Here is a 15,084-nt window from a genome sequence, read left to right as displayed (position 1 = left end):
TATTAACAAAGACCCAACATCAAGACAGGATAAGATCCAGTCCCATCTTACAGACAGGACTCAGTCTGATCTCATCTTAATCCACCATGAGCAGAGCACTTTGCAGCATTTAGCAAGTAACAGTGGCAAGGACAAACTTCCTTTAACAGGCAGAAACCTCCAGCAGGACCAGACTCATGTTAGACACACATCTGCTGAGACCGTGTTGGAGAGAGGGATAGAGGGATGATGAGGAGAGAGAGAGATGATAGTGGTGAAACGGATAGTAGTAGTTGTAGCAGCTGGAGTCTGGAACGTCCACAGCGGCAGGCTGTCTGCAGCAGCAGAGATCCAGAGGAACCTACGAGACAAGGGAGCTCAGGGACTCCAGAAAGGTTTATGTTTAGTAACTTTAATGGGACAGGAAGAGTTAAAGTAAGTGACAGTCAGACAGAGGGGAGAGAGGGAAAGACAGCACCCCAGTTTGACAGTTCCCATGTCAATCTGAGTTTATAACAGTCTAACTAAGAGCTGGTCAAAGACTGAGCCAGCTAAAACAAACAACTTTATCAAAAAGGAAAGTTTTAAACCTACTTTTAAAAGTAGAGAGGGTGTCTTATGTTTATACAGCCTGGGGTCAAATTGACCCCAAGGAACACCAATGTGTATTTTTTTTTCACAGGAAATTGGAACATATCAACATTTTAATTTTGTTTTCCCAGTTGTCCCCATTAAATTAGGAAAAGTCATGAAATATGAAGCCTAAAAAAATGATGTTAGTCATTAATTTAGAGACGTTAAACGTTGACTGGGGTCCAATCTTGACCCCAAGGATAATAGGAGGGTTAAAATATTGTAAACATGAATGTAAACACTGAAGTGAAAATAGTCTATGTTGAATATAATACACATAAAAATACACAACTTTATTTTTTATTTGTCTTTACATTTACTGTGCTAAATTAATGTGAAGCAAACTACGGTTGAATTTTGGTCTCCGTCTAAACTCTGGAAGCTCTGTGTCTTCAACTTCTTCATTGGTTTAATTTCCCGGGAAAAATGTATGATAATGAGGTCACTATCCGCCAATCCCGTGGCTTCAAACTCAGCAGGCTCCGCCTCTGGTGACGACGAACGCGAGGAAACTGTACAATACCAAATAAGGAAAATACTCCCGCATGCGCAGTGGCTGGAGTTTTGTTTGAAGTGAACTGCTGCCTGGGACTGCCCTACAAGCTGCAAAGTCGCCAAGCATTTGATTTGAACAGTATATTTGTCACATTTCCTCCATATTGTTTGAGCGCCTCTATGCATCGCAGAGACGATGTTAGGCCATCACTATCCGAACACCGACAAGTCGCAGCAACTGGTCAACTATGTGGAGGATTACCTGGAATGTGTGGAGTCCCTGCCTTTGGACATACAAAGAAATGTTTCCCTGCTCCGAGAAATCGATGCAAAGTATCAAGGTACTGTGTCTACATGTTTCTACCTTTAATCCCAGCTGAGTGTTAAATACTGGCACACATTAGGGGCAGTCTAGCAGGGTGTGCTGAAATGGTGGAGCAGACGCGAGCCTTGTTCCCATTTTGCGAAAACCGAGCCCCTGTGACCAAACCTGCACTCCGAAAACGGCGAATCCCCCCAATGTAGACGTATTGAATAAGTTAGGGCAAACATGTGTCTTCTTGAAGAAGTCAGTCATCCTTTAGCACACATAGCTCGGTTACAGTCCGTGCTGTTGTGTGTGTTGCACCAAACCCCCTCAAGAAAACGCTCAAATCCACATTCACCACTTTCCTTGTGTGTAAACAGAATGTGTAACCGAATAAAACACATGTGACGAATCGATAGTGTTCACTTAAAAATTCGGCATTATTTTAACTCAAATGTACTTTTATTAAATGCTCAAATTTGAACTTTTTCCTCATGTACACACTGCCGCCCACTGTGGTGTTATCGCGGAGGATTATTGGGAAAACAATGCATAAACTTCAGCATACATCCGCATTAACCGCTGCTGACAGGAATAATGCAAGCCGAAGCTCTGAATGTAGACTAACAATGAAGAAGAGAATACAATCTGCTCATTGAGGCGTGAGACCCTCGAGAGTACTGAGGTGTACACAAACGACCCTTTTTGACGTAAAAACAATCCTTGTTTTTGCTTATGCTGACGCACGGTTAAGCTGCATTCTGCAACCAGCCGCCTTTACACTCAGAACTCCTCCGACATCACGGACACATCATGAGCGATAGAGATGAAAGAAATGACGACGCTTTGAATTGGAACTGTTATAAAACGAGATTACACATCTCAAAGGGTTTGCACGGTGTGTCCCCCTCCACTCCGCTCCGTCGAGTGTAAGCCGCAGAGCCGGAGAGCTTCTCTAGTGAGCAACCCCCCTCCAACATCTGACTGCCGTCATTTCCTGCAGCTTCAGCCCTCCTTCCTTCTTCTTCTCTGGATTGTACAAGTGGCGTTTCAAACGTTGTACCACTGCCTCCTGATGGACAAACTCCTCATATGTTTCCCCCTTTTTGAAGTCTAGTTCAACCAATCTTTATTGATATAGCATCAAATCATGAAACATGTTATCTGAAGACTCTTTCTAAACAGAGCAGATCTAGACCGTACTCTATGTTCTATTATTAACAAAGACCTTACATCAAGACCGGATAAGATCCAGTCCCATCTTACAGAAAGGACTCAGTCTGATCTCATCTTAATCCACCATGAGCAGAGCACTTTGCAACATTTAGCAAGTTACAGTGGCAAGGACAAACTTCCTTTAACAGGCAGAAACCTCCAGCAGGACCAGACTCATGTTAGACACACATCTGCTGAGACCGTGTTGGAGAGAGGGATAGAGGGAGATGAAGAGAGAGAGATGATAGTGGTGAGAGGGATAGCAGTAGATGTCACAGCTGGAGTGTGTCATGTCCACAACAGGCTATGGTTTGTAACTTTAATGGGACTGGAAGAGTTAAAGTAAGAGACAGACAGAGAGAGGAGAGAGAGGGAAATACAGGATCCCAGTGTGTCAGTCTAAGCCAATAGCAGCATAACTAAGAGCTGGTCCAAGCCTGATCCAGCTCTAACTACAAGCTTTATCAAAAAGGAAAGTTTGAAGCCTACTCTTAAAAGTAGAGAGGGTGTCTGCCTTCTGGACCCTGACTGGGAGATGATTCCAAAGGAGAGGGGCCTGATAACCGAAGGCTCGACCTCCCATACTACTTTTTGAGCCTTTAGGTACAACCGGCAGGCCTGCATGTTGGGAGTGTAGTGTTCTAGAGGGGTAATAAGGCACTATGAGCTCTTTTGGATATATGAAGGTGTCTGACCATTAAGACCTTTGTAGGTCAGAAGAAGGATTTTAAGTTCTAGTCTAGATTTTATGGGGTGTCAGTGTAGAGAAGCTAACACTTGAGAGATGTGCTCTCTCTTCCTAGGCCTAGTCAGTACTCGAGCTGCAGCGTTTCGGACCAGCTGAAGAGTCTTTAGAGACTTATCAGAGCAGCCTGATAAAAGGGAATTACAGTAATCCAACCTGGAAGTAACAAATGCATGGACTGGTTTTTCTGCATCGCTCTGAGACAGGATCTCTCATAGAGACAGGATCTCTCATTGAGACAGGATCTCTCATAGAGACAGGGGATCTCTCATAGAGACAGGGGATCTCTCATAGAGACAGGATCTCTCATAGAGACAGGGGATCTCTCATAGAGACAGGGGATCTCTCATAGAGACAGGGGATCTCTCATAGAGACAGGATCTCTCATAGAGACAGATATCAATTTTGAGTCACTAATATAGAACCCGAACAGGAGTCGCTGGTCTACCGCTGCTTTGATTGGTTAGTTTTGTGAGTTGCTGTTTTACGTTTTTGATTCAACAAAATTCGCCTAGATCAAATGCAAACTTCTGCAACACATAAGAACTAAAAAGAAACACCTTGACTTAGAGGTAGACCAACAACTCCAGCATTCTGCAAGGTAATAAAAACACAGTTTTGAATGTTTGATGATCTGAGTCTCATCCTCTGTTATTAATCCTCAAACGTGCGTCCTTGTCCTGTGTCCCTCTCTGCAGAGGTGCTGAAGGAGGTGGATGAGGTCTTTGAGAAGTACAAAGGTGAGCAGGATGCAGCTCAGAGGAAGCGTCTGCAGGTCCAGCTGCAGCGAGCACTTATCATCAGCCAGGAGCTCGGCGACGAGAAGATCCACGTGGTGACCCAGATGACGGAGCTGGTGGAGAACCGATCCCGTCAGATGGACTCGCACTCTCTGTGCATGCAGGAGCTGAGCGAGGCTGAACGCCTCTCCACAGAGCGCCGCACCAGTATCCAAGACTCTCCCGCTCCCGAACGCACCTCAGCTCGCCGTCCAAGACGACAGCGCAACAGCGAGAGCCGAGACTCTAACCACCCGTCTGCTAACGGCTCTCTGGTGGACGACCCCGTGGAGGAGCTGTCCATCCCGCCTCCCCGAGAGAAGAAGTCCAAGTCTGCAAAGAAGAAGAAGCGTAAGGCCAAACAGGAGAGAGACGCCTCGCCGGTAGACTTCGCCATCGACCCCAACGAGCCGACGTACTGTCTCTGTGAGCAGGTGTCGTACGGCGAGATGATCGGCTGCGACAACGACGGGTGCCCCATCGAGTGGTTCCACTTCTCCTGCGTGGGGCTCACGTACAAACCCAAGGGGAAGTGGTTCTGCCCCAAATGCAGGGGGGACAACGAAAAGACGATGGACAAAAGCCTGGACAAAAACAGAAAGGAGCGCAGATCCAGGTAGTGATCCGCTCCGAGGGGTCAGACTGTCAGCCGTAGTGAAAACAGTTCTCGTGAAGTTAAAAGAGCACAATCGAACTCTGTCAGTAGCAGCGCTTATTATTAATCAAAGACCAGATGTGATTGCTGTGATTGTTCCTGAGAAGCCTTCAGGGACTCCTACTGCTGCGAGAATCATCAGCTTCAAGCTGCCGTCCTCCTCAAGTGTTCTGCTTTCTGTGAGATCTTTTATTTCCACGCGAGGAAAGAAAACGAGCACGTCTTTTGATTTCTCTGGATGAGGTCCTAATAAAAATGAGATTTTTTTTCCTCTTGAGTTTTCTTTGAATGTTCTTTGAAATCAGTGTCTGTCTCCGTGCAGTGGTGTTTCTAGAGAGCGAGCTACACATGTTTACGTTTACAGAGAGATGGTATTTAAAGAGGAGATGATTGTTGATGGGACACTGGAATAAGACGTCATTATGTGGATTCTTCTGTTCTCAATGGTTCACTATCACTATTGTGTACATTTCTTTTTATATTCATTAAAACAAAGTATAGTCACCCAGTTTCTTCTGTTTCTGCAACAACTTCCTTTTCCGTCTTTAGGAATTCAAAGACATGCATGCTCCCCTGAGGATACATCCTTCAGTATTTATCAGGTTTAAGTTCCTACCTGGTCATTCCTTCTGTTCTTTGCAGTTTAACAAGGACTATCACAGTTACGTCACCACTTGCAGTCTTTAGTACGGCGTTTTGATGACGCTGATGAGGCAGAATTTGGAAAACATCTGCACTTTAATGAATCTCTGATAATTTGGCAAGGCTGACGATACACCTGCTGCAAAAAGTCGTCAGCTTTCTCTGCAAGGTTTGTTCTTTAGTCCAATCTCAGGTGTTCTCAGACTGAATCCTCCCCTGCTTCCTGCTCTCTGTGACTCTGAATGGGACCATCATGTAATAAATGAACATCACGCTGTGTTGAAGATTTGAAACTAGAGATTGCGACCATAAACTCAAGAGGAACATGTATTTTTCTTCTCCCCTGTAATAGCTGTATTTAAAAACCTCGAGAAATGATCTATGGATGACATTTAGAAAAGGCAGAATGAAAAAGTCAGGTCGGTTATAGTTACGAGATATGAAGTCATAATAATTACATTTTAAAAAGTTGTGAGATTATAAGTCATAATTATTTAATAGAAAGTCATAATAACAGTGAAAGGTGAAATTGTGATAAATAATGAGATAAAAAGTCTTAAGTACAAGATAAGGTTAAAATTGTGTGATAAATCATACTCATACTAGAGTCATACTAAGAGATTAAGGACTATTATGAGGAGCATGTCAAAATGTCACCCGTTCTGTTCATAACTTTTATGGACAGAATTTCTAGGCGCAGCCAAGTGGCGGGGGGTTTCCGGTTCGGTGGCCTTGGGATTCCGTCTCTGCTCTTTGCAGATGATGTCGTGCTATTGGCTCCATCGAGCGGTGACCTCCAACTCGCGCTGGGACGGTTTGCAGCTGAGTGTGAAGCAGCGGGGATGGGGATCAGCACCTCCAAGTCTGAGGCCATGGTGCTCAGTCGGAAAAGGGTGGCCTGCCCTCTCCGGGTCAGAGGGAGGTCTTTGCCCCAGGCGGAGGAGTTCAAGTATCTCAGGGTCTTGTTCACGAGTGAGGGAAAAAGGGAGCGGGAGATTGACAGACGGATCGGGGCGGCGTCTGCAGTGATGCGGGCGCTGTACCGGTCTGTCGTGGTGAAGAGAGAGCTGAGCCAGAAGGCAAAGCTCTCAATTTACCGGTCAATCTACGTTCCGACCCTCACCTATGGTCACGAGCTGTGGGTAGTGACCGAAAGAACGAGATCGCGAATACAAGCGGCCGAAATGAGCTTTCTCCGCAGGGTGGCTGGGCTCAGCCTTAGAGATAGGGTCAGGAGCTCAGACATCCGGGAGAGGCTCAAAGTAGAGCCGCTGCTCCTCCGGATCGAGAGGAGCCAGATGAGGTGGTTCGGGCATCTGGTTAGGATGCCTCCCGGGCGTCTCCCTGGGGAGGTGTTTCGGGCATGTCCGACTGGGAGGAGGCCACGGGGAAGGCCCAGGACACGCTGGCGAGACTATGTCTCTCAGCTGGCCTGGGAGCGCCTCGGTATCCTCCCAGAAGAGCTGGTGGAAGTGGCCGGGGAGAGGAGTGTCTGGGCTTCCCTGCTGAGACTGCTGCCCCCGCGACCCAGACCCGGATAAGCGGAAGAAGATGGATGGATGGATGGATGGATGTCAAAATGAAAGAAAAGTCATGATTACGTGTTAAAATGATCCTCTGGTGCCCTCATGTCAATATAACCGTGCTAAAGTGTCTGCTTGGAGTCGATTGTAGAAAAAACACCACACAACCTTTTCTGATACCCTTTTAGTAGAAAAAATAAAATGTGTTTTGTAGCTGCTCCTTCTGTGGATAAAACATTAAATAGTTCCCTCTTGATAGTGTAAGATGAAAAAAAGTGCCTAGATGCCGCTCAAGTAAACTTTACTTAAAAATGTGCCATCTAGATGCTGTTCATGTAAAGTTTACGTAAAAAAAAGTGCCCTCCAGATGCTGTTCTAGTAAAGTTTACATAAAAAAAAGTTCCCTCCAGATGCTGTTCTAGTAAAGTTTACATAAAAAAAAGTGCCCGCTGGACGCCCTTCTATTAAACTTTACATTAATAAGTTGACCACTGGATGCTCTTTTAGTAAATTTTATGTTAAAAAAGTCCTCTCTAGATACCCATCTAGTAAACTTTACATTAATAAAGTGACCTCTGGATGCCTGTCTAGTAAACTTTACATTTATGAGGTGACCTCTAGATGCTGTCTATTAAACTTAACATTGAAAAATTGTCCTCTGGATGCCCATGTTGTTAACATTACATTAATAGGGTGACCTCTGGATGACCATCTATAAGACTATGTAAAAAGGGTGCGGTTTGGATGCCCGTCTATTAGACATAACGTAAAAAAAAAAGAAGTGCCCTCTGGATGACTATCTTGTAAACTTTACATTAATAAAGTGCCCTCTGGATGCCAGTCTAGTAAACTTTACATTAATAAGGTGCCCTCTGGATACCTGTCTAGTACACTTTACATTAATGAGGTTACCTCTGGATGCCAATCTATTTGACTTAACGTAAAAAAGTGCCCTCTGGAGGCCTGTCTAGTAAACTTTACCTTAATAAGGTGCCCTCTGGATGCCCATCTATTACACTATGTAAAAAGAGTGCTGTTTGAATGCCCATCTATTATTCTTAACGTAAAAAAAAGTGCTCTCTAGATACCAGTCTAGTAAACTTTACATTAATAAAGTGCCCTCTGGATGCCCGTCTAGTAAACTTTACATAAATAAAGTGCCCTCTGGATGCCCGTCTAGTAAACTTTACGTTAATAAAGTGCCCTCTGGATGCCCGTCTAGTAAACTTTACATTAATAAAGTGCCCTCTGGGTGCCCGTCTAGTAAACTTTACGTTAATAAAGTGCTCTCTGGGTGCCTGTCTAGTAAACTTTACCTTAATAAAGTGCCCTCTGGGTGCCCGTCTAGTAAAATTTACATTAATAAAGTGCTCTCTGGATGCCTGCTTAGTAAACTTTACATTAATAAAGTGCTCTCTGGATGCCCGTCTAGTAAACTTTACAATCATAAAGTGCCCTCTGGGTGCCGGTCTAGTAAACTTTACATTAATAAAGTACCCTCTGGATGTCCCCTGTCTTGTAAACTCTACATTACTAAAGGGCGCTCTGGATGCCTGTCTAGTAAACTTTACATCAATAGTGTGACCTCTGGATGCCTGTCTAGTAAACTTTAGATCAATAAAGTGACCTCTGGATTCTCTTCTAGTAAACGTTACATTAATAAGATGACCTCTGGATGCCCGTCTAGTAAACCTAACATAAATAAGTATCTTTTGTATGCCCATCTAGTAAACCTTACGTTGAAAATTTTCCTCTGGATGCCTATCTTGTTAACTTTAAGTGAAAAAGTGTTCTCTGGATGCCTGTCTAGAAAACCTTAAATTAATCTAGTAAACTTTACCTGGGGCAAGAGAGCTTGCCCCATTGCTAACCCCACCCTCTGGAACTCTCTCCCCAAAAAGATACACAACTCCCCTGACCTACAATCATTCAATCCCAGCTCCAAACTCAGCTCATTCTAACTGATGTTTTTATATCAACTGTTTCTATTTTGTTTCTTTTATTCTGTCCTTTACTTGTGTTATTAGTAAAGTGTCTGAGTATTTTAAAGTACTACATAAATACAAATTATTATTATTATTGTTACATAAAAAAGTGAACTCTGAGGCCCTTCTAGCAAACTTTACATAAAAAAAGGCCCTCTGGATTCCTTTCTAGTAAACTTTACGTAAAGAGTGACCTCTGAATGCTACGTTATCCCCTCTAAATAAAACACGAGTCATTACATTAAAAAGAATCTTTGGCCCCAATCTGTTTTTATTTCAATATAAAAATGTTGTGGTTTTTTTTTGTCATTTTTACATTAAATCAAACATTTGCCAAAATAAGAATCGGGTGAAAGTTGTAACATTTTGTGTGTTTTAAAAATTCCTCTGCTTTCACATGATACCTTAAAGTAACAGCAGGAAGCTACCTGACACTTTGACACATCCTTTACTAAAACATCAGCTGACATTCACAGCTCTGCAGCCGGGCAGCGGGCCTGAAAACACGGCAGTGACAGCAAGTCTCTCAGACACACTCCACCCTGAGGATGACTGAGCGGTTCTGTAACGGAGAACGTGGTGACAAGTTCTCATCTTCACACAGAAACAGAGAGGTCCTCCAGTGATGTCTGCTTCTCTCCTCAGGGTGGGAGCGGACATGTTGAGTGTTAATGTTGAAGGAAGTGAAGGCGTCAAGACGGAGCTGCAGCGTCAACGGGCTGCACAAAGTCCAGTCCATCATGCAGCAGCAGGTCACAGCCGTCAGAGCTACTCGTCGTCTTTTCCTCCTGTTTTACTCAACTGACACAGAAGAAGAAACATAAACCACAGGTTGAGAGGCTGAGTTCAGGACCTTATAACTCATCTGATTTTTACTTACATGCTGCAGGATCAGGATCAGGAGGAGGTGATGGAGAGGGGGAAAAGAGAGAATAATTCAGAACAGTTAACAATGAGAGTTGATGATTAGACGTCACATCGTGTGGAGAAAAGAGAGAATGCACTTACTTTAATCACATCCACCCAGTTCCAACCTCTTGGCAGTTCACCTTTGTGATCTGGAAGCAGACGGCATGAGAATATACTTACAAAAATCATTAAAAAGACAAAATTATCTCTGAAGAAATAATGCAGATTTAACTTGAAGAGACTGGGATCAGAAAAACACAAAAAGATTAATTTCATCTCAATCCTGGTAAAGATCCTTCACATGTTCAGAACATGTTAGAGATGTGTAAACACTTGAATCAAATGTGTGTCCAGAAATAAGTTTAAAAATATAAAAAATGTGTCATGAGTGTGACAGCTGTACCTGTCCTGTTGATGATCCTCCTCTTCTGAGCTTTGGTCAGCTGCTCCTTCCTCTCCTTCTTCTTGGCCGTGGAGGCATCAGACGAGCCGTCACCGCTGGATATCAACGTCTGCAAGGGCCAAAAGTTACCACAGTTAACTTCTGACTCTTGTTATCTGAAACTAAAGCATCTATGCTACAACACTACAACGTAATCTGGCCTGATTCCCCCGAAAAGTCAGCAAAGTATGGATATTCTGATAGTTTCTGAGTAGGGATGTAACGATGTATCGCAAATCGGTAAAAAAATCAATACAAATAAGGGTGGATTAAAATCGGTTCAACATAATTTGTATCGGGATATAATTTTTAAACAGTAGAAGGCGCTATCTCTCGTCACTTGCTGAGATGAGCATAACAGGTGCTGACTGCACATAGCGGAGACTGGGGGCTGCAGCTGACTGACAGGTCTCCACAAGCGCTTTTTTTCTCCACTGCTGGACTGATTATGACCCAGTTGCGCTCCCGGCTGACACCTGACCACGTTCACATGTTTAATTTTCTCAATAAGAACGAGTAGACAGAAAACTGGACACTGTGAGTCTGAAATCTGTTTGTCTGTCAGTTCTCTTGTTGCAGTCTGAGTCTTCACTCTATCACCATGCGTCCACAGAGATTATTTATGAGCCTGCTGCTCACGTTGATATTCAGCGTGTTAACATTTTGAACACCTCAATATGATCCGTATCTGTTTAATACCGTCAGTAATAAACATTGTGTCACAAAAGAAAATTTGATTTTGGGGAAAACACATTCGGCATTGACATGGAAAACATCCACGTTTTTTAAACGAATAAACGATAATTGATCGTTAACATTTCCAAAGATCGATCAAGGAGAATACTTGAAATGTCCATCCCTAATTTAAAGAGATTTACCTTATTTGTGTACATATTAAAGACTTTCATTTGGGAATCGTTCACTTTCCAATTCTCTATAATTGTTCTGAAATTTTCCAGCAAGGTATTTTCGTACGGTCATTTTTAGTTATTTTGGAAGGTGCTGAAAAAAAGTGTGCAGGGGTTTTATTTGAGTTATAACACACCTTAAAAATAAAAAAGGATTACTTTGTTTACAAAGAAATATAAGAGAAAAAATATATATTGCAACTGTCCATATCTGAGAATTGAAATAAAATAATAGTTATTTAAATTTGAGTTCAATCCAGTTTTTTGAAAATCGTGAGAGAATCGTGAGTGAATCTTATCGTGAACCAAAAAATTGGGATTTGAATCAAATCGTGGGTTGAGTGTATCCTTACATCCCTATTCTTAAGTGTATCTTGAGGGATGTTGATTACTTCCTCTGATCTGTTTGGAAGAACATCGGATTGAACTGGACTCTGTATGTGTTAGTGTGTGGTGTGCTGTATTGATCGTATAGTCATTATTTTTCATCATGTGCAAGCTTTCTCATATTTTCTACATTTGGTTTACATTTAGGTTTTTTAAAAATCGTTAAGATTTGGCAAAGGACGTTATTTTTAGCTGCATCTTATTCCAGTGGTCTCTCTCCAGCATGGCTGAAACGTACTCTCCCGTCTGCTCTCATGCTCTCTCGAATCCTCTGGTGATTGTCTTTTCTTTTGGTGCTGACTTTTGGCAAAGAACCGGTGGTTTTAAAAAACATACAAGCTGGAGAGAAAACCAGCACTACAGTCAATGTCCAAGTTTACACCTGGAGTTTAGTGAGAACGCTCTGAGGAGTGACACTGGTGAAGCTGTCGGTGGCGGCTCCTTTTAACTATGACACGCCAGAAAGGCCAGTGAAATGTACAAACAGCTGGACGGAGTCTGTTGGTCACGATCCGACCAGCAGGCCAGTGAGAACATTAAGCCTTGAGGTTTATATCAAAAAAAAAAAAAAAGAAATTAACTGACCGCAGTGACAGGTTTGTGGTTCTCCATCAGAACCTCCTGGTTCTCCTTGGCCCACTCAAACAGAGTGTACATCATGGCAGTGCCCAGGTTCGCCTCCACCTGCTCCTCCAGCTTGGACAGGATGAGCTGCTTCGTCTCTGCAGAGCTGGACAGAAACAATGTGTTTCATGCTCCATGTGCAACGTAGAGGAATATACTCCAGTATGTCAGAGTCATGGTCCAAATGTTTTGGCACCACACATCAGTCTCTAAAACTCACATTCTGTTGTTGAAAAAGGCATCTAAGGATATTTGTGGGGACGTCTCAGGGTAAGTCTCCGTCCATGTGACGTCCATTAGAAAGGCTTTTGTGTCCTCGAGGTCTCCTATCTGTTACACAGCATGAACAGGGAGGATAAAAGAACGTCAGGAGTTATCGCTAAAGAAACTCAGGAGCATCTAAAAACATTTGAAAATCATGCAAGGTATCTTCATGGAAACACTCAACTCTTAGTTATGCTGCTATAGGCTTAGACTGAGATCTGGGATCCTGTCTTTCCCTCTCTCCCCTCTCTCTGCCTGTCACTTACTTTAACTCATCCTGTCCCATTAAAGTCACTAACCATAGACATTTCTGGAGTCTCTGAGCTCCCTTGTCTAGTAGGTTCCTCTGGATCTCTGCTGCTGTGGACATGCCAGACTCCAGCTGCGACAATGACTACTATCCGTCTCATCACTATCATCTCTCTCTCTTCATCTCCCTCTATCCCTCTCTCCAACACGGTCTCAGCAGATCTGTGTCTAACATGATTCTGGTCCTGCTGGAGGTTTCTGCCTGTTAAAGGAAGTTTGTCCTTGCCACTGTAACTTGCTAAATGCTGCAAAGTGTTCTGCTCATGGTGGATTAAGATGAGATCAGACTGAGTCCTGTCTATAAGATGGGGCTGGAACTTATCCTGTCTTGATGTTGGGTCTTTAGATATTGCTCACCCTGAATTGAAAGGAGACAGGGCCGATCTCCTTGAAACACTCGTCCCCCTCATAGATGGAGCGAAGAGCCTCCAGCTCCATCTGTAATTGAAGCATGACAGGTTAGAGAGACGCAATAGCTTCTACTGACCAAACCCCATTGAGAAATGTTAACATTTAAACTACATAGTTACCTCTAAAACCTCACACAGCAGGGTCTGTAATCAGTTGTATATTACAGCAGAATAAAAAAAATATACACCCGATTGACTTTTATAACCTTTTTCAACCAGAGAATAATTACTTTTTTTTTATTCAACACATTATTCTCCCTACACTTAAACAAAAAACTCCACAGCATTTTTAACGGGGTTTGGTGTGACACTTTCCACTTTGATTTGACGCTTAACAACAGCTACACACACATTTAACACTCCATACACTTGTATTTGATCTAAATGAAGTCTTTGTTCACTGAATAAAAACACATTAAAGACTAATTCCGCTGAGTAATGCGCATAATCGCGTTCAGGCTAACACGCTATCAGTCATACGTGTGTCAGGCTGTTAGCATCTAGCCGCTAACAGAAGCTAATCATACAGTCTTACCTCTTGATCCTCGTTCGCTGTCATGATTCTCCTTCACTGTGTGTGTTATGAACTCTCTGTGAAGAGTTTCTAAAGTATAATCACTTTAGCGTTAAAGACCCATTTGTGCCACTAAAACTTTGCTACGTTGATATTCTCACAACTTCCCCAGCTGGAACATCCAAAGCTACCATGATAACACACGCATGCGCAGTTAGTAGCCTATGCGAACTTTGAACCCATGCTGTCTTTGCGTTCATTTTCAATAATTTAAAAAAGGTAAGTACATTTTATAAATCCATTTACTTGGTCACTTACTGAAAAAGAGTAACAGGAACAATTAAAATAGAAAACAAAAAATCTTAACGACTAATATATTAAACACAAAATAAAAATAAAGTACACTTTTAACCATTTTAGTCTGTCTCACTCTTACAGTGTTTTAAATTATTTGATATTAATAATAAATAAATAAAATAGTTTAGTATTGTATCACATTGTGTCGTTATGTATTATATTGTTTGTTATTGTAACATTTCAAACTGTATCCTCTATTGTATCACATTGTATCAAATCTCGTTGGGCTGTATTGCATCTCATTTTATTGTTACATTGTATCATATTGTATCGTTTCATTCTGTTATGTATCATATTAAACTGTCACATTCTTTCCTATTATTCTTTGTAAACTGTCAGTTAGTGAATAATAATAAGAGGGCTTCATAGAGAAATTTAAAAACATGAGGTTCATAGATTTTGTTTTTTGTTTCATTGCCAAAACAGAATTTGTGTTTCAGTTTGTTTCTTCTGTCTTGTTGTATTTTATTTAAATTTTTTGGGTGGTCTGCTTTAGATTTGTTCTTCTACAAGTGAATTACCTTTCTATATGTCACACATTTTGAAAAAAAACAAAGTATAAAGAAATAAGAATAAACAGATGTGATCATTGAAGATAACCCTTCCAGGTTTTGAGGTAAGCTCCTAATGTTCACCTCGGCTATGTTTACGTCTGTGCCACACTCTGACCATCCAAAGCTTGCCCCTGGCCGAAGCTGTGCAGTGACAATGCATTTCATTTTCAGAGTCTAGTTAATGAGACGCTCTGTGCAGAGATTAAGGAAGAGCAAATAAGCACAGATTCTGCAGAAAGAAAGCCCCTACAATGATGGTTTGCAATCTGTCGATAAACAGAGAAGAAGACGATGAAGAGGACCTTAAACACACATCCTGGCGCTCTAAGTGTGGCCTAATCTGCTGCAAAAACAAAAAGTTAGACTATAACTAATGTTCGTTTTCCTCCTGTTAGTTAAGGTGTGTTAAAAACTAACACAGGGACTCAGAAACTTATTTCTGAGCTGT

General features: G+C 42.3%; 2 protein-coding genes across 2 annotated transcripts; one reads left to right on the top strand and one right to left on the bottom strand.

Annotated features, from left to right (window-relative positions):
* The first annotated feature begins 1,149 nt into the window (after positions 1 to 1,149).
* On the top strand, positions 1,150 to 5,312 carry ing2 (inhibitor of growth family, member 2). Its single transcript, XM_034676757.1, has 2 exons — positions 1,150 to 1,448; positions 4,073 to 5,312. The coding sequence occupies exons 1-2, from the start codon at positions 1,304 to 1,306 to the stop codon at positions 4,771 to 4,773; spliced, it is 846 nt and encodes a 281-aa protein (XP_034532648.1). The 5' UTR covers positions 1,150 to 1,303; the 3' UTR covers positions 4,774 to 5,312.
* Positions 5,313 to 9,208: 3,896 nt separating this feature from the next.
* Positions 9,209 to 13,951, bottom strand: rwdd (RWD domain containing 4). Its single transcript, XM_034676547.1, has 8 exons — positions 13,747 to 13,951; positions 13,159 to 13,239; positions 12,449 to 12,558; positions 12,190 to 12,334; positions 10,271 to 10,379; positions 9,967 to 10,016; positions 9,839 to 9,841; positions 9,209 to 9,759 (listed from the first exon to the last, which is right to left on the bottom strand). Exons 1-8 carry the CDS (start codon positions 13,768 to 13,770, stop codon positions 9,727 to 9,729), a joined length of 555 nt encoding a protein of 184 aa, XP_034532438.1. The 5' UTR covers positions 13,771 to 13,951; the 3' UTR covers positions 9,209 to 9,726.
* Positions 13,952 to 15,084: the final 1,133 nt, after the last annotated feature.

Source organism: Notolabrus celidotus, chromosome 23, assembly GCF_009762535.1.
Source record: "Notolabrus celidotus isolate fNotCel1 chromosome 23, fNotCel1.pri, whole genome shotgun sequence".
Taxonomy (NCBI): Eukaryota; Metazoa; Chordata; class Actinopteri; order Labriformes; family Labridae; genus Notolabrus; species Notolabrus celidotus.
Note: the sequence above shows the minus strand (reverse complement) of the source record. Positions and strands in the feature narration are given on the sequence as shown.

What these genes read in the sequence shown, in the direction of transcription:
- ing2 (XM_034676757.1), top strand. Translation starts at nt 1,304, where the DNA reads ATGTTAGGCCATCACTATCCGAACACCGACAAGTCGCAGCAACTGGTC. An exon ending in AATCGATGCAAAGTATCAAG is followed by an intron (nt 1,449 to 4,072) that starts GTACTGTGTCTA and finishes CCCTCTCTGCAG; the next exon opens with AGGTGCTGAAGGAGGTGGAT.
- rwdd (XM_034676547.1), bottom strand. Translation starts at nt 13,770, where the DNA reads ATGACAGCGAACGAGGATCAAGAG. An exon ending in GCCTTTTTCAACAACAGAAT is followed by an intron (nt 12,335 to 12,448) that starts GTGAGTTTTAGA and finishes GTTTCTGTCCAG; the next exon opens with CTCTGCAGAGACGAAGCAGC. An exon ending in GAGGATCATCAACAGGACAG is followed by an intron (nt 10,017 to 10,270) that starts GTACAGCTGTCA and finishes GTCTGCTTCCAG; the next exon opens with ATCACAAAGGTGAACTGCCA.